This window comes from Vitis vinifera, chromosome 6 (assembly GCF_030704535.1).
Source record: "Vitis vinifera cultivar Pinot Noir 40024 chromosome 6, ASM3070453v1".
Taxonomy (NCBI): Eukaryota; Viridiplantae; Streptophyta; class Magnoliopsida; order Vitales; family Vitaceae; genus Vitis; species Vitis vinifera.
The window spans coordinates 13700730-13727942 of record NC_081810.1 but is presented as its reverse complement, the minus strand read 5'-3'; the positions used below and the strand labels follow the sequence as shown (position 1 = coordinate 13727942).

Sequence of the window (27213 nt, the reverse complement as noted above, 5' to 3'; positions counted from 1 at the left end):
GATGACATACCATCATAAAAATAGCTCACCAATAGCCAAGTATCAAAGCCATGGTGAGGACAAGCATTTATAGCTTCCATGTATCTTTCCCAACACTCATAGAATTTCTCATTCTCTTTAGCTGAGAAATTTGAAATTTGCCTTTTCAAGCCATTTGTTCTATGAGTAGGAAAAAATTTCTTGAGGAATTCAGCTTGTAAATCAGTCCAAGAGCGGATACTCCTTGGTCTTAAAGAATTAAGCCAAATTTTGGCCTTATCCTTTAAAGTAAAAGGAAATAACTTAAGCATCATCAAGTCAATTGAAGCTCCTCCCTCTTGGAATGTATTACAAACATCTTCAAATTCCTTGATGTGTGCATACGGATTCTCACTTTCCATCCCATGGAAAGTTGGTAGAAGTGGAACAAGATATGGTCTGATCAATAGCTGCTCTGTAGGGGGCACTATACATGATGGTGCACTCATACGAGGTGGATGCATACGGTCCCTCATTGATCTGAATTCATTGAGATTATCTTGACGACCTTCGTGACTATGCTGATCTTCAGGTGTAGCCTCCGTGATATTCAAGATTACTTCCAATTCTCCTCTCTGAGGTGTATCACACTTAACAAGCCTACCTCCAATGTCTCGTATCCACTTGGGCATACACAACTAGTATCCAACTGCAACTTAAATAAAAACAGAGGACAACAAGAAAAACAAGGCTACAACAACAAAATTAAACTAGGCTAAATTTTTTAAAAAGATAAACTTAGAGTATGAATAACTAAAGAAAGAATGAAAATTAGTAAAGTGAAAGAAACTTTACCAACTTGTGATGAAAATCACAAGTGCTCAAAAATGGTATCACAATGAACTTGACACTCATTCCCCAGCAGCGGCGCCATTTGATTCATGCCCAATTGGTGTCTCAGCTGATTTGTGTTCAGCTGGTGCTCCTTGATTGAGGAAGTGATCAACAAAATTTATTACCTATAACACCATACACTAGGGTAGCAAAGAAAAAGCTACTATAGTATAGTGGCTCTAGGGTCGTTCACTGGGAATGACTAACAAGCAATCAATGATACCAATTCCAAGTGAATTGGTCTTGCTTCATTTCAAGGTTAGCTTAAGAAATAAAACACAAACTTTGATTGGTAAAGGTTGAGACTTAAACTAACTAACTTAACAGAAGTTTGGAATAATTTAGGAAGAAAGGCATTCCTTGGAGAATTAGGTTCACTGGGGTGGTTCCTCATGCAAAAGACACGGCTCTGGTCAGATGGTTCATTTCCTCGCATTAGAGATTCAACTTATAGTCAATTCTCTAACCGGTGATGTACAGAGACTCCTTCAATTAGATTTCACTTTAATTCTCTCACTGATGCAACTTGCAATGGTTTAAGCCTCTCACTAAGCCTTAGCCATTCAAGGTGATCTTTAACCTTGGATTACCCGTCAAAAGCTCGCAAGAGATAACTAATGGATGTCTCCTAGGAGTCCAAAAGCTTATCAAGTGTTGGCTATTCTAGAAAATCCTACCCTGAAGTCACCTACCAGAGGCTCGCAAGGGGTAAACTAGTGCATTTCCATGGTTGGAAATCACTTGCCTTACCAAGTGTTGGCCCAGGTGACTCCAAGGTGTTTTAAGTTAACTAAAAACATTGAAATCACTAAAGGATTTCACTTCCTCTTCATTACTAGCTAAAACCACAGAGCTTTGCATTCTTGCATTTGGAACCTTCCCCGGCAACCTTAGCTCCAAGGAATTGGAGGTTTAGTTACTCATTCTCTGGGGAAAACTCCTCAGAGAATTCATAACTTATAAATAAAATTAAAATACAAAGTGAGAAGGTAAGGCAGTAGAAAGAAAATAGACTTTACTTGCTTACCCAAACGGTTACAGAAGGAACTCTTCTCTAAGAACATGCTCCCGAGAGGTATATATATCAACATAATATAAAACTAATTGTTACAAAGATATTTAGTCTTTTTACTAACTTAAAAACTAAGGAATCATGTAATTGGTGGTTTACAAGGAGTATTTTGGGATTTAGACAACAAAAATCTAATGGAAAATATCTCCCAATGTCGGTAGCAACTTTCGGGAGGCTTCAGGAACCATTTCGCAAGAGAAAAATGGTGTCTGCGAGATTTCGCAGACACCCAAGAGGGCTGCGAAATTATTTCGCAACACCAAGCTATTTTCACATGGCTGCGAAGTTGGCTTCCACCTTGAGGTTCCAAGCTTCCTTCTCGCGGCATAAATCGTGCATCGTCAGAAGGAGAAACACCTTACTGTACAAAAATGCTGCGAAATCACTTCGCAACAAAAGGGTGATTTCGCAGCACTTTGCAAAATGCTTCCTTCAGCTCAGAGTGACTGGCTTGCAATAGCTTCAACTTCTTCGTTTCAACTCTGAATTGCACACCGTTTGAAGCATTGGATTGTTGACTTCTTGAGCTTTGAAATGGTATATAGAATGCATCATTTGGACTTCATAAAGTGCTCCAAAAGTGGCTGCTACGACTATCATCAAGAATATGCTTTATGGCAGATTCTCTTTGCTTTTTCTCCTTGCAATCCGGATTCACTCTTGGCAAGTGACTTATAAGCTTTGCCCAAGATTCCTCATAGCTCTCCTCAGTCTTGACTTGCTTTGGTGATCAAAATACTAACAAGAACACCAAAACTTACACAAAGTGATCAAAATTGCTTTAAAGGGTCCTTAACATGCCAATTGAGTTAAAAGGCCTAAACTACTACTCAAAAGTGTTTAAAAGGATTAATTATAGGCTATCAAATAGCACTTTTTGAGTAGTAATCATTATGCTTCCACATTCCTATTTTGTCACACAATTTTCACCACATTCTACATAAGTTCTTTTTCTTGGCTACCCAATAGGTTATAGAGGTTATATAGCTCTTGATTTGTTCATCAATACAACTTCATTTCTCGAGATGTTATCTTCCATGAAACAATATTTCCTTTTAAATCTAGCTCATAACCAACATAATCTTTATTAGATTTTTTTCTAATAGAGTTTTGCCCTTTTCCTATATTTGATAAAGCTCCACTCCCTGATTCCACTCATTCATTTACACACATAACCCTTTCTCTTGTGATCGCTACTCATTTTTCCTGTATATCAAGTTTACCATCTTATCTCTGTTACTACCATTGTTTCTCAATTTTTGGTATATGTCCTTCCACTTCTCACCCTTTGTCTCAAGTCCTTTGTTATGATAAATCACAAAAGCTTTTGTTTATACCTTGTCTTCTAACTTTGAACCTAGTTCTTACTCAAAGGCCATTGTTATTCTAAAGTTGAAAGAAGCTATGGATGTAGAGTTAAGAGCTCTAAGAGCAATGGAACCTAGTTTTTGACCACTTTACCACTGGGCAAGCATACAATAAGTTGTAAATGGATCTATAACATCAAATATCAAGCTTAGTTAGTGGCTTAGTTAAAGCTTAGTTAGTGGCTGAGGGACACACTCAACAAGAAGGGATTGACTATCTAAACACTTTTTCTCCTATTGCTAAACTCATCACAATTAAAGTCTTGCTTGCTTTTGTAGCCATATATGGGTGGAGCCTTACTCAATTGGATGTCATCAAGGCTTTTTGCACCATAGTCTCACTAAAGAGATCTGCATGGCCTTGCCTCCTGGTTTGCATCATGAGAGGGAGTCTTTTTTCCCCTGATACTATTTGTAAGTTCCATAAGTCTTTATATGGGCTTAAACAAGCTTCTCAATAATGGTTCTCTAAATTTTCCAGCATTCTTGTTGATAAAGGCTTCTTAACTGCAAATAGTTCCTTATTTATCAAATCTTCTAGTAATTCCTTCATTGCCCTCTTGGTCTATGTTGATGACATTGTGATAGCTAATAATGATCAAAAGCTTGTGGATGATTTAAAAGGCTTCCTTGATAGTTGTTTCAAACTTAAGGACTTGGGGACCTGTAAAAAAATTTTAGGACTTAAGGTTGCTAAATATCTTTCTAGAATTTCTTGGAGTCAAAGACAATATTCTTTGCAACTTCTCTTAGTTACAAGTTATCTTGGTTGCAAACCTAAGAAAACTCCTATGGATTCCAACCTTAAACTCTCATAAGAGGATGATTTGCTTGAGGACCCTTCCATATACGAACAGCTTATTGGAAAACTGTTATACCTTTCTATAGCTAGGTTGACCCTACCATACTCTATGAGCCAAGTCAGTTTCTTGCTAAATTAAGAGTTCTTCACCTTCAAGTTGTCCATCATATTCTTCAATACATTAAATCCACAGTTGGTCAAGGGATTTTTTTTTTTCTCCTTTTCATCTTCTATTGAGCTAAAGGGTTTTGTTGATTGGGATTAGGTTGTTTGCCCAAACACAAGGAGATCTATTAGTGGCTTCTGTATCTTCATTAGAGATTCCCTTGTTTCTTGAAAATCAAAGAAGCAACATACCATTTCCATAGCTTCTATTGAAGCTAAATATCGATCTATGGCCAATGCTACTTGTAAGATGATGTGGTTTCTTTCTCTTTTCAAAGACTTGCACATTGAGTATCCACAACCTATTCTATGACAATCAAGTCATGTTACACATTGTAGCCAACCCTATCTTCCATGAACAAACTAAACAAATAGAGATTTGTTGCCATTTTTTTAGAGAGAAAATCCAAAATGGGCACTTGGAGACTCTTCATGTACAATCTCAACATCAATTGGTAGATCTAATGACCAAAGTTATGTTTCCAACTTAGTTTAATTACTTACTCAACAATATGGGAGTTCACAATATTCACTCTCCATCTCGAGAGGAGTACTAGATTAGTTGTTGATTAGTTTTATGTTTATTTTTTCCTCCTTTTGTCGGTTTCTTCTTTTTGTTAGTGAGCTAGGAGTTTGATACAAATTAGTTACAACAATCCATTGTCTCCAACCCCTTCTTTTATATACTGCCTTTGAGACATTTTAACGTTTTAAAGGAAAGCATTTCTTTACCTAATAAACTTTTTCTCTAAAAAATACATCTACCTCCTCTCTAAACCCACCTTGAAAACAAGAGGTATGGTGACTAACTGTGAGTGTATTTAATCATCCCTAAGAAAAAAAGGTTTACAAGCTACGTATGTGAATACTTGTAAGGAGATTTTTAGAATTCAAAATACAATTTTCTATTTCTAACTTAAGAACCACTTTTGTGTGAAGTTTTTATTAAAACTATTTTTTAAAATTAAATTGTTTTAAGATGTTTTTTATGAGAAGTAAGAAGAATGCTTCAAAAACTATTGCATGTATAATATCTTTATGGAGAATAAATTGAGAAGATTGTTATTTATATTTGAATTAAATTTTATATCTTGAAATAATTGAGAATTACTTATAATAATGTTGATAACAGTTTTTTTTTTTTTTCAAAACTATTAAAAATCATTTCTTAAAAATGTTTTCTTAAAATTATTTTCTAGGATCTATTTTAAAAATGTGAAACAAACCCTTATGATTTATTTGAGAACGTTTTGACATACAATTCTTTAAAAAAAAAAAAAAGTTTTTTGAGAACAATTCTTAAAAATAGTTTTGAATTATTTTCAAAAATTAAATTTGAGATAGAAAAAATAGCTCCCTTTTTACTTTTTCTTTAGGAGGAAAATATGCATTCACATGCAATTCAAAAAATTTCAAAGTATTTTTCATATTTTCAATTATTAGTCAAAAACACCATACAAAATATAACTAAAAATATTTAAAATTTATCTAAAAAAACTTATTTTAAAAACAAATTCTTAAAAACTTATTTTTTTTTATCCAAAGTTTACCAAATCATGTCCCAAATGCCTCTCCATGTCTTTTGTTTGTTGTGTTGAAAAAAGAAAAACTGTTTAGTGTTAGTTTGGTGTTAAGTCGGTATCTGAGTGACAGGAAATAGTCGTGGACTCTTTGAGGCAGCTTGTACTTGATTCAGTGAACCTCATGATTTATATTTAGAATTTGAGGAGTCATTCTGCTAGTATGCATGCGGAGTTTCTCCTTTGCACGGGTCTTAACGCAGACTTCACCAGTCAAAGCAAGATCTATTTACAATTATTAATTAGGTTGATTATTTTATTTTCCATACAATAATTGTCAAACCTTATATAGACAGACACCTGATAATTAACTTGATTAAAAAAAAACCAGAAGAAGCCGCTACTCCCAGGCTGCGGATCTTTTCAAATTTCTGCGTCTCCATCTATCATTCAAATGTCATATTCTTTGAAAATTATTTATATTAAAAAAAAAAAAAAAGTAGTTGGAGGGTAATTTAAAGTAAGACGATTTATGACACGTGTGTGGTCCTTTGAATCAAAGGATGGGAGCAGTTGTATCAACCGTCAACTAACGTGTCACACGGCCCTGAAATGTTTTGGAAAAAAACATTCAATATTGAGCCTTGAACGCCGCCATACGAGTCTTCGGTAGGGTCTGGTCCCCGCTTGCATGCATCTCCGTCTGTTTGGACCGTATAAAAGTCAGGTTAAGACTGATGGAGAAATGAATTACCACGAAACGGCAAGGAAAATTATTATAAGGAAAATTTAAAATGGATTTCACCACTTCGTGTATGTCTACCTATCAAAAATAAAATAAAATAAAATCATATTGAAATCATTTAAAAAATAATTTTAATAATTTTTTTAAAATAAACTTTTCAAATCAAGCTTTTACTTCACATGTGAGTTTTATTTATTTATTTTTATCATCTTAAAAAATAAATCACTAAAGAATTAAAAGTCTAAAGAAAAAAAACACAAATAAAATGCATTATATATGATACAACATAGTCACACAGTATAAATTCATTTTATACAATTTCCATATCCTTTAAATATTTTTAGCATTATGAGGAAATCATAAACTTTAACTCAATTACAAATGTGTCTACTTTTAAACTGAATTTTACATCTTTTGTGAACCAAGACCCATTACTAGTTTTACCGGTAAAGCATAATCATCTCTACTAAATAAAAATAAAAATGTTCAATTTGAGATGTTAGAAATTTATCCCTTTTGTAATTTTATTGAAACAAACAAATATTTGGGCAATGCAATGGTGCTCATGCGCAAACATTTACCAAAAACTAGGAACCGATCATATTCTAAACGCCAACCTGCTCCTATTTCTACTTCATGCCAGTGCTATGGGTGGGGTCCCCATTGTTCTGTTTATTTTTTAATTTGCTATACTTGTAACTCATGTACCGCCATCTTCAACATTTTAACATGCTCTGGAAAAAACTACAAGAGAATTCAGGCATCATGGTTTGCACCCTCGGGGAGCAATGAATCTCAGTTCACACCATCATCAGAGCCCCAAGCATCATCCTTCAAATTTTTCCTTGCAACGATGCGCTGCTTTCTGGCCTCCTCCTGTTTCTTCAATTCCCTTGACCCAAATGATGTGGAAGGTAGCTTCATTCCCATTGCCTGAGCGATCAGCCTCCCAGCAGTTCTTGCTGATGTCTCTGGCCTTTGCCGAGGCGGCTCCAGATCTGAAAGCAAATAACACAATGTTTGCCGTGTCTTTTAATCCTTTGGGATTTCTTTTGGCGGAGATAACTTGAGAACCATCAGATGATACTCCGTTCAAGACTCTAAAGAACCATGTATTCATTCAGGGCAATAGTGATACTTTTGTGGGATGCTGATGCTACTTCATAACAATGTGGTATAAAGAAGGGGTAAAATTGAACAAAGTAGAAAAACTAGGATAGTCGGGTACAAACGTATAAACAAAATGATGATTCAAATTAATATAGCAAGAAATAAGTTAGTGGGTCAAAAAAATTAAAGCCTAACCAACGCTAAGGCAAGATTTGGTGCAAGTTCCTGCCTAAGAAAAGGGAAAAGTCTCAGGAGGAAGGATGGATCTATAAACAAAAAAACAGTGCTTAAATTTGAAGATAAAACATTCATCAGATGATAGCAGAACAAGACAGGACCTGTATTCATTATGTTCAGAAAATATTTAATTAACAAGAATCAAAATCGAAGAGAAATATAAGTACTGTTGCTGGACTTCCAAAAATGATTGATAAATTCTCATGACAAAATTATCATGCAAACAATTTTGTATGTATATATATATATATGTATGTATTAACTAGGGTGTCAGGGTTTCCTCAAACTGCAAATAATTTGATATGCAGTTCAAACTGAATCCAAAAGAAAGAGGAAAGACTAAGGAGTTTACCTCTTGTTTGAATTGAGTTCAGAAGGATATCAGTCTCATCTAGTACACGGACTGTAAACGGGCAACGGACAAAGTTACAGGCCTCAATTGCTGCATTGGAAGATTGAGACTCTTAACCATAAATTCAGAACCTAAGATGCCATTAAAAAACTTAACAAAACCCTAGGGCCATAAGAAAATGAAAAATGCCTGATTTTTAACACAGCATAAGCCTAAAAGAAAAAAGTCAGTATACAACAAAAATCAAGTTGATTTAACACTCAGGCAAGGACAAAAAGAATCAAAAGTACTTGAAAACAATTCCATTGGTCTTGTGCATGTGCATGTCCATGCACTCCTTTCCAGTCTCTCGCTGCTTTACTCTTTCCTTATTTTTTTATCTATTGTTATTATTATCATTTTTTTCAGGCAAAATCACTGCAGAAAGGAACATTTTCATGAAGTATAATAGAGAAATTAAATAAATAATGAAATTTTAATATTTTTCAATTTTCTTTCGCTTCTAAGTACACCATTGTTCTGACTGGAAATTATACTGTTGCAACATCCATCTTTGACTTGATCACAGTACCTGTAAATAGAGAATGGGAAACCAGGTGAGGGGCTACGTTAGGCTTAGGCCTAAAATTTTCGAGTCACCCAAATGACAATAATATGATTGGGAAATTTTAGCCCAAACCACTCAGTTTACATGGGATCAACTCACTATTAACAACCCATTTATCACATACATTAATCATAGTTAGTGCCCATTTGCTCCAGCTGTACTATTCGGTAAAGTGTTTCTGTGAAAGGACCTATGGAGAGAAGAGTTTGGTTCAATTCAAACACCTGCTCATGTAGCCTCCACTGCCAAAGCATCTTGATCCTAACTTTTCTACAAAGAGCTTCTAAGAGGCTAGTTTTCATTTTCTTTTAAGTCCTTTAGGAGGCAACCAAATCACTGTAAAGTACTTTTGACGGTTGGACAACAATGTTTTCAAAACCGGACTGGACCAACTAGTCAAACTAGTCGGACTGTCAACCGGTTGACATTCTGGTTCGGTTTGGTTATTTGGCCTCTTATAACTTCCAGAATCTCCTTCAATTTGAGATGCATGTATTATGCCAAGGCTCAAAAACTGTAATTTATTTTATCTAAGGGTTTTTTTTTGGTTTAGGTTTTATTTTGGTTTTCTGTAAGAAAGTGAAACCTTTCTTACACTCAATTCAAATGGTTGGAAACTTAATGGCATAAGGACACAAATGCATTGTTTCCCCTCCAATAGTGACCCATTGCCTAGGAGTTGAGGCAGAGACTTTTTCTCAGCAGCAGGGTTTGCTTGGATAGGTGTTTCTAATATGTTGGTTGTATATTTCAGGGGTTTGATAAGAGGCCCATAGCCAGGGCCTTGTTAGAAGGGCCATATCCTAGCAACCTTATGAGTTATTTGGGATAGAAATGTTTGGATCTTCGCACATAAGAAGAGACTGGTTATTGATTCTTGAGAATATATATATTTCCTCACCTATTTGAATGCTAGTTACCAGGCAGTTCCCAGGAAATCTAGTAAGCATCATCTTAGAAGATTGGAGTTCAATAGCCTCCCAGTTAGGAAAGTGGTGGAGAGAGGGTAGAAGAGGGCTATTCCATTGGTTGGTTTGCTAAAACTAAATTTAAATGCATAGCCCTTGAGCAATTTAAGTCAGAAGGGTATTGACAGACTCACTAAGATCATAAAAGTGAGATTATTCAAGTGCAATAAAAAGAGCTAGGTTTGGACTAGCTATAGAAGTAGAGATACTTGCTTTACTGAAGCATCTAAGTTGCAACACAATGGGTGGCACCCATTTACTGGTAAAGAGGGATTTAGAAACAGTTTTGTCTTGGCTAACTAAAAGTCACAGAGGGCCTTGGAGATTTGATCATTGGACAAGGAGGGTTATAAAATCGGGGCTGCATTGCTCTTTGTGGAAGCCTAGATCAGCCAACCAGGAAACCAATAGGCAAATAAGAGAGGAGCCTCATCTTTAGTTGATTTATCAGGGATCCCATGCCTGATTTGGGTCCCCTTTTTTGGTTTTTTTAATATACTCTTGTTTTTTAGGGGTGGAAAGACAAATGTATTCAATTAAGGCTTTTACTACTCATCTTTTGTACATGTTTCTTTCCTTTTTCTTCTTTTGAAGGATTTCTCATCCTTGTTTCTCTGGTACATATTCTTAGCATTAAAAGGAGGATGGAAATGCCTCTTTGCCAACATACCTTAGTTTGGCTAATATTTCTTATCCTTGCATCTGTGTTGTAGTTGACACATATTTTGGCTAATATTAAAGTGTCCGTGTATCATGGCTCATGATAGAATAAGTAACACTGCCCAATCACCAAAACTTAAGCCATTACGGATCACAATATTTTTCAGACACAAAGATTAACAAATATATCAAACTTCATTAGTATTTTTCAATTTTATATTAACAGTTTATAATTAGATGTATTAATCACAATGATGGGATCAGGAACACAGGTCCTTTGGTCTCAAGCAACACTCATGTACAATCAGACACCAATCTAACCATTCCCAAAGTTTCAGCGCTTTTTGGTTCTCATTCAAAAGTGAACAAAGAACCTTGTTGAGTATTAGACAGAAAAGTAATGTGGCCATATTATAATAACAGGCTTGACCTAATGGACGTCATAAGACACTGTCAAAAGCTCTTTCATTGATTCTAGTGAGATGCATTGTTTTGTTTATGATGGCTGTCATTCTTTGTGCCCTAGTTTTTTTCCTGATCCCTAAATGACATTGCACTTAAATTGACTCCCTTTGGCCATTGGTTAGGGCTTTTCTTTGATATCTTTTCTCACAGAACAAAAGCTTGTCTTTGGACAAATCATATTGAAACTCCATCATAAAGAAGGAGAACATGGGTCTCATTGGCACTACCTATGTGAAGATTGGGATTAGTTAGCAGATATACCGAGGGGGTCGCCAGTGCAAGTTTGCATATAACTTTATGCAAGCGGAGGATGTGTGACATCTTTATACATAGTTGAGGAGTGTTTAGGAAATACAAACTGTTATATTAATAATGCTTACATATTAAGGGCATTTTCATAGTTCCGAATTTGACAGTTTTATTAGGTAACATGAGTAGAGAAACCATAATCCTGTGAAATCCTTCAGCCACCAAAGTTTCTTTCTTCTTTCCATCTTCCTGTTAGTTTCTTTCTCTCTTTTCTTTTTGATGCTCTCTCTCACCAAAAACAATGTATAATTCCAACTAAAAGAATGATACAAATTCTTGTAATGGCAATTTATCACTCTGCTCATCATATTTGTTAGCTATCTTTTCAAAAGTCAACTTCTTAGAGTTTTCACTGGCATATCCATTTCAACCACTTATTCTACTACCATGTAATTGACTGCATTTTTTATTTTAAGTGTTATGTTATCATTGTATGAGGAGAACAAGAACATAATGTACCCATGCTCTATTTGCTAATTATATGATGCAGCTTCACCAAATTATGACTCTTCATCCAAATAAAAATGTCCTCCAATTGGACCTAACTACTTATAGCACTCGCACTATGACCAGAAGATAACCGTAGGCCACAGCAGAATCCATGTTACAGAGGTTCTTACTTTATTTATTAACAAAATAAACCCCTTAAAATGATGTCAAAAAACAGGTTGCAGTTAAGTACATGTCAATTATACTATAAAGGGAATCCATCTTTCGAAGAAGGCCATCAAGAAAACACGCCTCTAACTAAACTCATCCACAAAATCCACAAAAGATACACTCCCAGATAACAGAAAGTAGAGACAAATCCCCAAGTAAAAAACAAAATAAAAGGTTGCAAATAAAAAAATTTAAACCTATCCCCCAAAAGAGATCTCCCTTTAAAAAAATTTCTTATCATGCCCTCTACACCAAAGAACACTTTGTAACATAGATTCTTACCATAACAATAAAATCAGTCAATATCAGTCTTTTCCATCAACATGCAAATTGCTACTAACTTACCTAACTGTTACACCATTACAAAATATTTCTGGAAACAAAATTAATGAATAAAGATAATAATAGCATGCCACGGATTGCCAAAATTAGTTGAACTATTGATTTGAGATGTATTATGATGAGGATGAATCTCCAAGATATATATCAAGAAAGGGAATTAGTATTAGTTGCAATTGAAGCAGGATTAGTATTACTTGAAATTAAATTAGGATTAATATTTGTTGGAGTCTAATTATGATTAGCTAGTTAAGTTATAACATAATTAGAATTTGAGTCATGATAGGTTATTAAAGTCCTAATAGATTTTGGATGTTATAATTAGAATTAGAGTCATAATAGGTTATTAGAGTCCTAGTAGACTTTGAATTTCTTCGAGAAGCCTATAAATAGGTTACTTAATGTAAATCAAATGGATGAATTGATATTAATAATATTATATTTTCTTTCATTGCAAGTGTTGCAATCATCAATGGTGAGATTCCATTGATTTTCTTCTATGTAAGACTCCTAGAAGGCCTTAGTGAGACTCTAAGGTTTTCGATCTTTTCTTCGTTGTTTCTTCTTTCTCTCTATTTCTTATCTTATATGTTTTCTCTACCATAAAATTTATTATTTGTTCTTCTCCTTACACCCTAAAAATAAAACCCTAACTCACCTACTTTTTAGTATAGGCAACCATCCTAGTGTTGTCCTACATCAATTTTGGTATTAGAGCGAAAATTCTTGACATGAAGGCATATGTAATTGAGGAGTGGAGCAACATATGCAAACATGGTTGAAGGCTACAACTTTTTTATGCAGCCATTGGTGAACATACCAAGGCTAAATGAAGAGGAGAATTGGCGACATACTAGCATCTTGCAAACTCGTGTTGCTTGCCAAGGGAGACTATGTACTTTGATTATAGATGGAGGTAGTTGTTCCAATCTAGCTTCAGAGGAGCTTGTTGAGAAGCTTAATCTAAAGACAGAAGGTCATCCAAATCAAGGGAGACTATGTACTTCGATTATTGATAGAGGTAGTTGTTCCAATCTAGCTTTAGATGAGCTTGTTGAGAAGCTTAATCTAAAGACAAAAGGTCATCTAAATCCCAATCAAATAGAATGGGTAAATGACACATCTATTTTGGTGAGTTCTCGTTGTTTAGTGACTTTTAATTTCAGTAATAATTTTGAGTTATCAACATGGTATAATGTTTTGCTAATAAAAGTTGCCCATATTATGCTTGGAAGACCATGGCTTTTTTATGAAAGTTGCCCTGTTGATGTTTGACTTCCCAAGGCTAAACATTATCATGAGTGGTGGTAAACATGAAGAATCCGCTGAAATTTCTTCTAAACATAGGGAATTTAAGAATTTTATTCTTCTACAAGACAGTTTACAAGAAGAGTATGGGAAGCAACTCTCCACAAGCTTGTTGAAGACACGTAATTATTTTGAGAATTATCAACTTGTTTTACAACATCGAAAATTTTTTCGAAGTCTAGTATTTGTCTTGCATGGAATTGAACAAGTTCAAGAGATCTTGAGATCCCGTCTTAGCACGGTAAAGAGACGACGAAGAAAGAAAGGGTGGAAGGCATTGCTTGGAATTTCAATTGACTGTGGAAAATCACTAAAACTCGAAGTTGAGTTTTTTTTTTCAAGTTAGGGGAAATTGATGAGTATGAATCTCTAAGATACACATCAAAAAAGAGAATTAGTATTAATTGCAATTAAAGTAGGATTAGTATTACTTGGAATTAAATTAGGATTAATATTTGTTGGAGTCTAATTAGGATTAGCTAGTTAAATTATAATATAATTAGATTTTGAGTCATGATAGGTTATTAGAGTCCTAGTAGACTTTGATGTTATAATTAGAATTAAAGTCATAATAGGTTATTAGAGTCCTAGTAGACTTTAGATTTCTTAGTGAAACCTATAAATAGGCTAATTGATGTAAATCAAATGGATGAATTGATATTAATAATATTATATTTTCTTTCATTGCTAGTGTTGCAATCCTCAATGGTGAGATTCCATTGATTTTCTTATAGGTGAGACTCCTAGAAGGCCTTAGTAAGACTCTAAGGTTTTCAATTTTTTCTTCGTTGTTTCTTCTTCCTCTCTATTTCTTATCTTATATGTTTTCTCTACCATAAAATTTATTCTTTGTTCCTCTCCTTACACCCTAAAAATAGAACCCTAGCCGCATTACATCTGTCTGCTTAGTAAAGTCCCGCATTAATCGATTAAAGAGGATGTGATTTGGTAATGGTTTGATGAGAAGGGCAGCATTTTTTACAGCAAAGAACCACCCAGGACCGCCAATCTCCAGACCCTATCCAGCATCCCCATGCCAGAATTCCTTCAATATTTTGTACCAAGCAATCAAGATTAATTTTTGAGTATAGACAATCATCCTAGGGTTGTCCTACATCATATTAACTATTCTCTTAAGAGTTTAAAAACATAACAAATAAAAGAATTTGTTATTACCAATTGTTGCTGTTCGAAATACAGCAAGTGCCATCGTATCATTGACCCAGCGAATAACAACTTCACGATCTCTGAAGTTCTCAAAGAGCTTCTCCAGATCTGTTGTCCTCATACTTGGTGGAAAGTCAGCCAACACAAGAACATGCTGTGTACCATATCTTGCTGAATTCACAACCAAAAAAATAAAATAAAATAAAATAAAATCCTTAGACACCAAATGTATCTGAAACACAGGTCAGATGATTGGTTAATATGAGAATATAAGTTTCATCATTATGGTAAGCATCCATTTTCTGTGCAAGTGTTTTATCTAAGCCTACATGGAGGGGGGGAAAAAAAGAAAGGAAAATCTCAGTGTCAATGAGAACTTCACTTTTTTTACCTAATCAAGACCAATGATCATTAAAACCTCCATGCTTTTTATTATGTTTCTTATTTATTATCCTTTTTTTCTGTCCAGACCAGAAAGGGCACAAACTGATGGGCAAGGAAGTTCAAAACTTCAAACCAGTTTTATCCACAATTGTCAAAACAGTAATTCTTTTTATTAGTGGATAACTTAATCAGAAATTTGTAAGCAATTAGAATCACCAAATGATCATTCATAAATAAGAGAAAACAAAATGAGTACGAAACAAGAACACTGCTGGCACATATTTGACAAACATTACAATTCCATTAAAGACAATATAATCAACAATGGCAAACCATGTCTCTTCCATATCTAAAATATTCTCAATACTTTTCAAAACTGGACTTTGAGAGATTTAGGTCCTGTTTGGGAACTGTTTTCTAAAACAAAAAAAATTGAAATACACGTTTGACAACCAAAAACTATTTTTTATTTTTCTATTATCAAAAAACAGAAAACAGAGTATTTTCAGAAAACATCTTTTAGTTCTTTTCAGTTGTTTTCACTTGTTTTTTTAGAGCTGTTTTAAAAAACAATTATACAAACATACATGAAAAGTTGTAGACATAAAAATTATTTTTAAAACATATTTAAAACGGGTTAAAAACATTTTAGGTTCCCAAACAAATTTTTGTTCTACAAAACATCAAAGAATTTAAAATTATTCTTAAAAACTATTTTTCAGAACTGTTTTAAAAAACAATTACCAAACAAGCCCTTAGCTTCTTTGGAGATTCTAGCCAATGGATAATCTTCAGTTCTGGCAAGATTTAGGGACTCCATAAATGAATTCATTTTGTTCCCATGAGAGAAAGAAGATTCCATTTTTATTACTAGGACATAGATCTTATGAGTTATGACCTTCTATAAAAGCACCATGGGGAGCTTGTTTAGCTCTTTGTGTTACCAAAACAACAATGAAGATGTCATAAAAACATGCAATGGTAAAAACAATTTTGCTCTGTAGTAAGGCGCCAAATATTTCACTTTGACCATACACTTTTTCTATTCTTGCTTGTGGTTTATCATGTAGCTCTAATCAATTGTAAAGAACAGAAAATCAGAAACTTCAACCAGGTGGGTAGAGTATGGTAGAGAAAGTGTTTGGCCATATGATATAAATTGTCATGCCACTAATGGCATTACTTGCATGAGTTTATATAATCTTGAACAACATTTGCTGAAAAGTCCCCCCCCCCCACCCCCCTTTTTTTTTCTTTTTATTGTAGTAAAATAATCTATATCAATAAACTAGTTTGATGCCTATGAAGCTTTACTCAAAATTATCCATGTTTTGAACCTATTCTTCTAAGTTCTTATTCAGAAAAAAAAAAAACAAAGAAGCAAACCAAGGTAATGAGCACTGAAGGATCAACAAATACCCCTTCCTTTAGGAAAAACCCAACTAATAAATAAAATTTATTAAAGACATTGAGCATTCATTTATATACAGTTCTACAACCTCTCCTCCCGCACCACCACGCCCCCCAAAAAAAAAAAAAAAAAAAAAAATCCCAAAAAGATAAGAGCAACTGCCAAAGAAACCTTGTCTTGGCAATAGTGCAACAAAATGTGATTAATTGATTCTTCATTAACTTTACCCTAAACATCTATAAACCAACATGTACCATCTTCTATGAAGCTGATCAAGAATCAATATTTTTCCCCAACAAGCTTCCCATGCAAAGAAACTTACTTTAGATGGAACCCATGAATTCCAAATGACCATCGTCAAAAAAGAGATTAAACTCCCTTACTCCAAGGAAACATAAAAGAGCTCATGAAAAAGGTCTCATTCCTTAAATCTATCCACACTGCTCGATCCTTCTCTCTATTCACCACCTTACCTTGCAGCCTTAAGAAGTAATGTTCTACTTCACCTAGCTCCTACTCATTTAGATTTCTAGAAAAGCAAGGGTTCCAATGACCCCTCTCACCTATATAGTCCCATAACTCTGCCACCCAAGACTTTAAAATGTATAAGATGGAAATGAAACATGTAAGGGTTCATCCCTACACCACCTATCCTTCCAAAATTTTGCCCTCCTCCCATTGCATACAAGAAAGGAAATTCCACTATGAGGGCATCCCAATCCTTCTTGATAGATTTCCATAACCCACCACCCTGCCCATCTCTTACATCACAAAACCATCACCCCTCTTCTTCCTTCCCATATTTTCCACTTATAACCTATCTTCAGAGAGCTTCCCCATCTAGATGCATATATCCACTTGTCTAAGAGAGCATAATTGAGCAAAGAAAGATTTCTAACACCCAAAGCCTCTTTTCTTTTCTCCATGCATACAATTGACCACTTCACTTGAAATTTTTCTTCAATGCCCCACTTGCAAAGAGGAAGTCTCTTTGAATCTTCTCAAGCCTCATTATGACTATTCTTGGAATGGAAAACAATGACACAAAATAAATGGACAAGCTAAATAATGTGCTCCAGATCAAGTATGTCTATCCCTTTGTTGTCTTTTCCACATTGATAGATTTTTGCGAAATCGCTCTTCCACTCTATCCCAAGTCACCACTAATTCAAAAGAAGTGCCCAATGGAAGCCCCAGATAAGAAGATGGATGTTCTCCCACCTTACATCCCAATTCTTAAGCCAACTCCTCTAGCATTGTCTACCCTTCCAATTATAATCAATACATTCTTTTCTAGGTGATTTTTTTAACATGAGGGCTTCAAGCCACAAGAGAAACCAACTTAAATGAACCATTTGATCTGGAGAAGTCTCACAAAAAACAATGGTATCATCTACAAACAACCAATGAGACACCTTCCCGCTTACGCTAAAGCCTAATAAGTAGCCTCCTTCCTTTGCCATTAGCAAACAATATCTAGTTTGCACATAACACCACATGCCCTGCTTTTCAACATAAAGCCCACTACTTCATTAGTTATCACCACTACATAAAAAAATTGTCTTCCCTCTATAAAAGCATTTTGAGACTTGGAAACCACTTTTCCCCTTCTTCAATCTCTTCGCCAACTTTCCTAAATACTTTATGAAAAAACTTAAAATGTTAGGACTTGGATTCAAAATGTATAGTGCTCCAAGACCTCACATGTAGCCCCATACCCAAATATAGTAGGCACAAATTGAACTACCAGCTTTCCTAAAAACTTAAAATGTTAGAATTTGAATCTAAAATATATATAGTGCTCTAAGATGTTACTTATAAAAAAAAAAATAGTGCTCTAAGACCTCACGTGTAGCCCCATACCCACAAATAGGAGGCACAAACGGTAGTTGCAGTAGACAAATCACCATTTGTCGTTGTAGATAATTAGACAACCAAATGGATGGGGGAAGACTTGAGCACCTAAGAACTCTAGTTAACCAAAGCTTTGATATCATATTGAGCTACCAATTGAATTAAAAGATTAAGTTAAGATTTGGATTCATGATGTATATCATACTCTAGCCTGACTGATAAAGAGTTACGAGACATAAAACAAAAAAAATATGTTGATTCAGGTTGGGCATACTATAAGTAATGATTCTCTATCATTAGGAGAATTGCAAGGAATGAAGGGCTCCAATCCAATAACTTCACGCATTCATCAGCATCATGTTTTATACCCATGCCACTAATGAGGAGAAACATATACAAAACATGTCAATTTTTCAAATGTCAATGCTTGAATTCAAGTAGTATTGCTTGCTTATTAAAACAAAGCATGTAAAAGTGACAACGGAATACACGCTACTAACTTACAATGTCTTATTTCTGTTTTTTCTTCTGAATCATGGCATACAGCTTCATCCCTTGTATCATCAAGGGTGGATCCCTCAGACTGCCTATCACTATACAATTCCTCTTTCTGGTATGAGAATGTTCCCCTTCCTCGCCGCTTAGTGATTTGAGCTTTATTATCTTCCATTGAAAGTGTTGATACATCTGGAAGCGATGGTGGAGAGAGCAATTCATTTGGTGCACGATCTGCAATGGTTTCCCAATCTGTGGTTTTCAAAAATAACATTTAGTTCAACATCACAATGTAATATGGGATGCATTAGCTCAAAATTTGCAAAACTATATGGGATTATAACAAAGCAGAGTATAGGAGACAATTGAAATTTAAGCATACATTTAGATCAGCATCACAATATTATGTGGGATGCATTAGCTTGAAATTTTCCAAACCATATGGGATTATAACAAAGCAAAGTATAGGAGATAAAAATTTAAGCATAAAATCCATATAATCACAAAGCTAAATTCCTATTAAAATAAATGAATCAAATAAAATCAAAGAGAGAATTAAAAGAGTTATAGTTTCTTATTACTGTTAGCAGAAAATGGAGTTTTTTTTTCCCTTTTTTTTTAATAGGCAAAAAATGAAAAATTTTATAGTTCTCCAAAGTAGTAACTCCCACATTAATTGTTTCATGATATCATTATGGGAGCTTTAAGAGATAACAAGTGTCACAAATACATAACAATCTCCCCTCCCTCACATTCTGATTGAAATAAGTTCGATGCATATCAATTCTAAATTAGTAAGCCTTCAACTCTAGTCACAAATCCAAGACCCTCAAACCTCTCCAAAAGCATCAATTCTAAAGTAATTGACAATTAGTATGTTAGTTCCACCACCAAGGTGCACCAAGTTCAAAGTGGACCCCTTGAACCCTACTTGTAACTCAAAGAGTTGCACCAAGTCTGTAATGAACCCCTCGAGCCTTGCTCCCAACTCAGAAGGGCATTTTAGCATCAAGGTGTGTATCAAAGGTGACAACTTCGAGTGGGTTACAAGCAGGAATTAAAATATTGTGTATTGGTGGACCTCAAAACGATATTTACCACGGATATATCGGTGGTCAACATGGGTCAATGCAAGGCGGTCAATGCTAAAAAATGAGCTATTTTTTTACCACTAAGGGGACTCAAACCCCAAACAAAACGTTTGGCAAGCACCTTAGCCCACCACTAGGGCAAGTTTGCCCCTTGATAAATATTTTGCACCAAACATATATATATATTAAACATTATCATATAAACAAAATATTAAAAGAATACTTTAAAGAAAAAATTAATTATAATTATTTTATAATTAAATGAAAATTTTTCATTTAATTGATTAACAAAAATATAAAAATTATCATGATAATTTTCTTCATAGTGTTTTTAATATCATTAATATATTAATTAAATATGAAAAAATTATACATTTATCATCATTTATTTTATATCATTTAATACAATTGAATTAAATGTATCATAATCTTAATATTAAATATATTTTAAAATTAGACATATTATAATCAAATATTGCAATATTATTATTGAATAATATTGGATGTAATTTAAAAATCAATGTACACTTGTAAAATTTTTATTTTTTATCGACACATACAATATTATTATCAAATATGATAAATTATATCATATATAAATATATATATATATATATCAATTTCTTCAACAAAACAACTTTAAAATATCAATTATACTTCTAATTTCATTTCTAAAAGTTTTTTTTTTACATCGAAGTACTGATATATTCGTAATTACCGATATTTTTATCCTTGGTTACAAGAGACCAATAGCCCACAACCACTTAAGAGAAATAACTATCTTTCCCAACAAGAGTGGAATAGCCATACTCTCAACTGCACATGGTGTCACCCTCACAAAGAGGTAGAATACAAGAACCCTTGAGTATATGCTACTAGAACATGATGACACCTTGATGAAGAGGTATAGTAGATGATGAAAAGAAATAATCTCAAGAGATTATAATCCTTAAGATTTTTGGAAATAATATGCTTATTGTAATCCCTATTATTTAGTTACTATGACGGTAAGTTTTAGAATAGGTATTTGACAAAGAATGTTTTTCTCTAAATTGTGTGTATATATTGGTTTTCATGTAGTCATTCATCAAAAACCTAAGGCACTTTATGATATTAGAGCCCTTTTGCTTTAAGCAAGTTCCAATTAATCCCAAAACTAGACATTTTTTACCAAACATGGCCAAAAACTCTTCCCACTCCACCATGTCCCCTGAAAGCTCTAATAGTGTTAGTGTCATTGTCCTAACTAGTGCCCCAAACCTTAACTCATCAAATTATATCATCCCCATTAACACCACCTCACAACTCCCCTCGAAACTCAACAAATTGAACTACACCTCATGGAGAGTTCAATTCCAGTCATTATTGTTTGGATATGACCTACTAGGTTATATTGATGGGACATATCCCTGTCCTCCCTTTGAGATCCATATCGGTGCAATTGGTTTTTGAGACTATGGTGCCTCTCATCGTGTTAGCTATGTCTACAATGGAAGCATAGACTCAACTAGAGAGGACTTATGTAAACAAGTCCAAAACCCAAAATCATGGCAATTGGTTTTTGAGACTATGGTGCCTCTCATCATGTTAGCTATGTCTATGGTGGAAGCGTAGACTCAACTAAAGAAGATTTATGTAAACAAGTCCAAAGCCCAAAACCATGGGACTAAGAGAGATGTTAGGCAAAACCACCACAGAGTCCATGTCTATCGCTGAATATATGCAAGCAATCAAAAGCATATAAAGAGTTGAATGTGGCAATTTGTGCTTGTGATTCTTCAATTTCATTTGAAGAACCACATTAAGAACTCTTTCTCACATGAAATGAAGCCATGAAAGAAAATTCTCTAATCACTGAAGAATTCAATAGAAAGGTCCAACAACAATAATAACAAAGGCAAGAACAACAATTCTAGTAGTAATCTAAACAACAAAGGACAAAGGCAACACTATGGAAACAAATATCATAGGCAAGACAATTCTAGAGACGAATATTTCCCAAACTTTTTTTTTTTTATAGGCAAAAGCATAGAAAAAGAATTTATTAATAAAAAAAAGTGTCCAACGGCCAACTCAAAGCATACAAGAAGTATACAATAGGCGTATATAGGCAAAAAAAAAAAAGACAGAGGGGTATAAAAACTCTAACCGGCCCTCATCTAGAGCCCAACCAATCAAAAAAGTTGATTAAAGAATTAGGTCCTTCATCTATACACAACTTAATCTAAGACCAAAAATTACAAATAAAAGAATATTTCATACTTTGGATCAAAAACTCCTCATTTTCAAAAGCAATCCTATTTATTTCCTTCCAAACCATCCAAAAGAGACACAAGGAGATTGCTCTCCAAACCTTTATCCGCTTCTTGCCCACAAAAGTGTCATGCCACCTAAGGAGGATCTCTTTAACTGACGAATGAAGAACCCACAGCACACCAAAGAAGGTAAATAACAACTCCCACAAAACCCTAACCTTGGTGCAATGAATTAGAAGATGATCAATAGACTCTTCAGAAACACAACAAAGGAAACATCTATTCAGGAGTGACCAACCCCTCATCTTTAGTTGGTCCGACATTAAAGCTTTACCCCATGAAGCTTCCCAAACAAAAAAAAAAAAAAAAAAAACCTTAGTAGGAACACAAGGGCTCCAAATAATGCTTTTCGGAAAAGAGACTATACTGCTGCCCTCCATAGCACTATAAAGGGATTTAACAGAAAAATTCTCATCCTTAGCCTCTTTCCACCTCATCCTATCGTCCAAATTAGTAACCACCCTATTCCCTTGTAAGGAGAATAGGAATCTCTCCACCATCTTCATCTCCCAATCATTAAACGGCCTAGAAAACCATGGATTTCAACCTCCCTCCCTCCCCGAAGAATCCCAAACCTCCACCACCCATGCCTCTTTTGAGGCTGCCATAGCATACAAAGAAGGGAAAGAAACACTTAAAGCATCATCTCCACACCACCTATCTTCCCAAAATCTCACTCTTCTACCATCCCCCATGGAGAAAACAATTTTGTTTTTCATTAAAGGTCATTCCTTCCTAATTTCCTTCCAAAACCTCACACCATACGCCTACCTTACTTCTCGAGTACACCACCCCCCCTACTTTTACCCTAAACTTTCTACTAATAATCCCTCTTTCTTTTATTTGAACAGACAATCGCCCACTTTACAAGATGAGGCTTCTTCTCCATCCTCCCAACCCCCCCACTCCTCCAAAGAAAGTCCCTTTGTCAAGTATGTCCATATACTTCATGTCTCTGTTGCGTATGCCACAAGTGATAAGATTGAGACTAGAGAAAATATTTCCCAAACTCTTATAACTATAACTTCCAAACAACAATTTTGATGTCCTCAATATGGAAACAATCAACCAAGTATTGTGTGCCAACTGTGCAATAAAATTGGCCACAACACCAGACATGCGGATCACATCCCACACCATTTTTTCAACCTGAAGGCAACTTTATGTTGTTGGTCACAAAAGCAACACCAATAACTAAGTGGTAGCTCTAGGCATCTCACCACATCACTTCTAATTTTCAAAACCTATCAATGCACTTCAATTATGGTGGTAATGACGATGTTATTATCAAGGATGATAAACGTATTCCTATAATCCATGTTGGTTGCACTACTCTTGTTACATCCACTTCCACATTTGAACTTGACAACATTTTGTGTGCACCCTCATTCAAAGAAATATGCTTTCTATATCTCAATCTTGCACTCAAAATAATAGATCTATTAAATTTTTTCCTAATTGTTTTGTTGTAAAGGATCTTAGAATGGGTCATTGGAATCAATGAGTCATTGGAATCAATGTCTCAGTCATCCTTCACTCAAGATTTTCAAAAGTATAGTGTCTAGTTAGTTTCTTCCCATGTTTGGGTCCTTAATCACGGTGATTCATGTCTTTGTAATATGTGTCCTAGACTCCCTTAGGAATCTCGCCTATTTCCTACAATAAACCATTTAAAATTTCATACGTGAATACTTAGGGAACTCCACTAATTACATCGTTTGATAATTTATGCCATTATGTTCTCTATGCAGATTACTGTACAAAATATTCATGGTCTACTTAATGAAGCAAAAATCTGAGGCCAACTCAAATTTTTAGCTGTTAAAAGTATCTATCAAAAAAAAAAAAATAGCTGTTAAAATGAGTTATTGAAAATTCTGTCCAAACTTCCATAATCACAATCTATTCTGAAGGAGGGGTAGGAATACCGAGGTCTCTGCTTGAGAGCAGTACAACATGGCATTTAGCACCTAAAAATCTGCCTCATGCACCTCAATTCATTAGAACCGCAGAGGGTCACCATCAGCACATTGTCAAGACTGGTCTAGGCTATACTCCATAAAGCTTCTATTCCCCATTCTTACTTGCCCATTGCATTCCAAGTTGTCAGCTACCACATATCTTATTAACTGACCTTTTTTTTGGAATTGTAAAAAGAGTTATTATATTAAAAGCGCTTGAAAAAGGCGTACCAAAGTACACATGGAGTATACAAATAGCACCTTACAACAAGAGAAAGGAAAGAGCAACAACAACCCACCACCTAAATCAAGCCTAGAGCCCTAAAGACCTAGAAGAAATAGAGTGACCCTGAACGACCTTGCAGGCATACAAAAACTGGTTGTTGCAATCCAAACAAAGCCTGGATGAACTTCCTCTTGATTGTTAGAAGACCCTCTAGCATTCCAAAGTGATGAAACAAAGCATCATCTACCCACTAAAGCAAAATCCCACTATCCCTTTCCACTTCCTAATTGTCTATCATTTGGTCCCTTTTAATTCACAAAGCATTCCAACTTCTTTAGTTCTCTTTCAAATTTTTGAAGACAGAGTTCTTCCTCCTCTTTCCACCCTCTCAGCCCCTCACCTCTTTCCTAGCCTTCATTTTTCTAAGTAGAGCCAAGATCTTAGCCTTGAAGCCCACTGTTGGCATGCCCAACCAGTTTCTGAGAGCTGTTAGGTTGCTTGAGGACCAATCCTCCAATCCCAATTTTGAAAACTGAATTCCAACACTAGTTTTGAGCCTTCAATCCCCATCTGAAAATTTGTTTCATAAAAGCACAAATTACCACAAACTAAAAGTATTTAGCTGTTTGTACTACCCTTGGCCCTTCCTTATCCATCATATGATGGGTTGGAACAATTATCATATAACCTAGTACCTAAACTTCATATTTACCCAAAATAGGAATTGTTCTAAATGCCCATTTTTTAGGCACTACAAATAATGATTCACCAGCATATATGCCATATGATTAGCCCATGCATAACCTCACTTGATGTGCAAAAGCCCAGGCTTATAAGTCCACCTTATTGTCCTATGAACGGATTCAACATAAGATGCAGCCCAAGATAGAGTAGAACGACTACTTGACTTTAAATATTGACCTGGATAGAGTGCATAATTGAAATTAAGTAAACCTTGGACAATTCACACAAAGCTTTCAAGACTAATTGAGTTCAAAACTAATAAAATAATTGCCTAAGAGAATGATAAAGAACTTCCAATAAAGAGGGAAAATTTTAAGAAAGAGAAATGCACCATCATCTGAAGACCCATCATGAGCTGAAGCATCACATGGCAAAGAACCATTTGATGATAAAGCCTGGTATTCCACTGAATCCTTCCTTACAACATCTTCTACTGGTATAACCTGATTTTCCTTAGAGTCCTTTACCATCTCTATACACTGCTAAAATTTAAAACAATATACATAACTAAAAACCCAAGAAGCTACCATATAAAAAATTTATACAATATATTAAGGAAAACAAAAGAAAATAAAATTGAGTCTAGTATTTTCCATTCTTTTTGTTTACAAAAGTTTATATTGTTTATAAAACTATGAAAAGTTTGTATACTTTGTTCTTCCCAAAGTAACCTTACTTTTGTCTTCCCAATTCACCTTAAAAATCATAATAAATTCAACTTTATATAATTTATTAGTTGTAACTAATAAAATTAAATTCATTTTACTTATTTTGCACTTTAAAGTTCTTTATTTCTTTATTTTAAGATAAAGAGATTTTACCTTTTTATTTTGGCCGCTCTTCTTTTTTCTTTTTCTTTCAAAGGCTTCCATTTACATCAGGTACCATTTATGTTTCCAGGGTAAAATTAGTGAACATCAATTCAACCCAAGTTATATTTTTATATATATAAGCTTGAGTTGTGGTACAAAATGAAATCCTAGAATTCAAAATTTTCAGCAATAGCATTGATGAGTACAAGTATTCAAAGAGAAACCCCAATCCTATGCTTGGCTTACGAGAAAATAGAGGAAAAAAAAAAAACCAACAACAACAACAAACGTTTTCATTTTTATGCTATCTCTTATCTTTTGCTTCCAAGAACAAAGAAAAAAAACAACACAAAGTAAATAAAATAAAATAAACCCACGTCAACTAAGGCAAACAGTCAGTGTGAGTTTGCCTTATTTTTTTTTTCAAAATCTTTTTGTATTCCAAAATCAGATCAACCCAGCCAAAGAGTCATACGAGTTATAGGTAAAGCTTCTTATTTGTATTCCCGAGCCCTAGATGGTGAAAAATTTGCAATTCAATTTTTTTTTTTTTCATTTTCTCATTATTTTCTCAGCATCCCATGGATAATATACAGCCTACAAGTACTTTCTCGATATCCAAATGATTGTAACTAATCTAGACGTCGATTGATTGAACTGGTAATACAGACCAGAGCAGTACCTTGAACTCGGACATCGATCGAAACGCAGCGTTTGGAGAAAAATACTGAATGCTTTTATGTAGATGGAGATCGGGGCTTCTGATGCGCTGCAAGCAAACCGGTGGACACAGTTATTTAGCATCGGCCATCAGGCATCAATCAGGTGAAAACGGGCTGAGCCTGGGCCAGCCCAATTTTTGAACTATTGGGCTGTAAGCGGGCTGCTTTCTAATTCGTCAATCGTCATAAGCCCCTCTATCAAATGTTGCAGTTCTGATAATTTGGTTATAATGAAAGCCAACTCAAGTTCAACCAAATATGGTAAATAATATACATTTTTTTTATTTTTGGAAGTTGAAATTCATATATAAAATAATCTTATAGAAGAGGGAATTTATTTTGTATTTTTAAAAAGTGTTTTTAAGTACATAAATTTTTTATATTTTATGGGTGTTTGATAAATCAACTTAATAACTTAATTTAAATTATTAAGTAAATTAAATATGTTTGGTAAAATAAATTGTATAACTTAAAATAATAAAAAATTAAACAA

At 34.5% G+C, this 27213-nt stretch overlaps 1 protein-coding gene across 4 annotated transcripts; it reads right to left on the bottom strand.

Annotated features, from left to right (window-relative positions):
- Positions 1 to 7020: 7020 nt before the first annotated feature.
- Positions 7021 to 26811, bottom strand: LOC100242804 (uncharacterized). 4 transcript variants are annotated; one of them, XM_010653354.3, is made up of 6 exons: positions 26681 to 26811; positions 25518 to 25665; positions 18859 to 19101; positions 14715 to 14876; positions 8223 to 8312; positions 7021 to 7521 (listed from the first exon to the last, which is right to left on the bottom strand). In XM_010653354.3, the coding sequence occupies exons 1-6, from the start codon at positions 26693 to 26695 to the stop codon at positions 7319 to 7321; spliced, it is 861 nt and encodes a 286-aa protein (XP_010651656.1). In that variant the 5' UTR covers positions 26696 to 26811; the 3' UTR covers positions 7021 to 7318. The 4 variants fall into 4 exon arrangements, with proteins under 4 accessions (XP_010651656.1, XP_010651654.1, XP_010651657.1 ...); XM_010653352.3 differs by having other exon boundaries at positions 25518 to 25668; positions 26681 to 26809; XM_010653355.3 differs by having other exon boundaries at positions 26670 to 26793.
- Between the last annotated feature and the right edge of the window lie 402 nt (positions 26812 to 27213).

Coding starts and splice junctions, on each gene's coding strand:
- LOC100242804 (XM_010653352.3), bottom strand. Junction 19,102..25,517: donor TGATGGGTCTTCAGATGATG/GTGCATTTCTCT, acceptor TGAAAACCACAG/ATTGGGAAACCATTGCAGAT. Junction 7,522..8,222: donor GAACTCAATTCAAACAAGAG/GTAAACTCCTTA, acceptor ATTTGCTTTCAG/ATCTGGAGCCGCCTCGGCAA.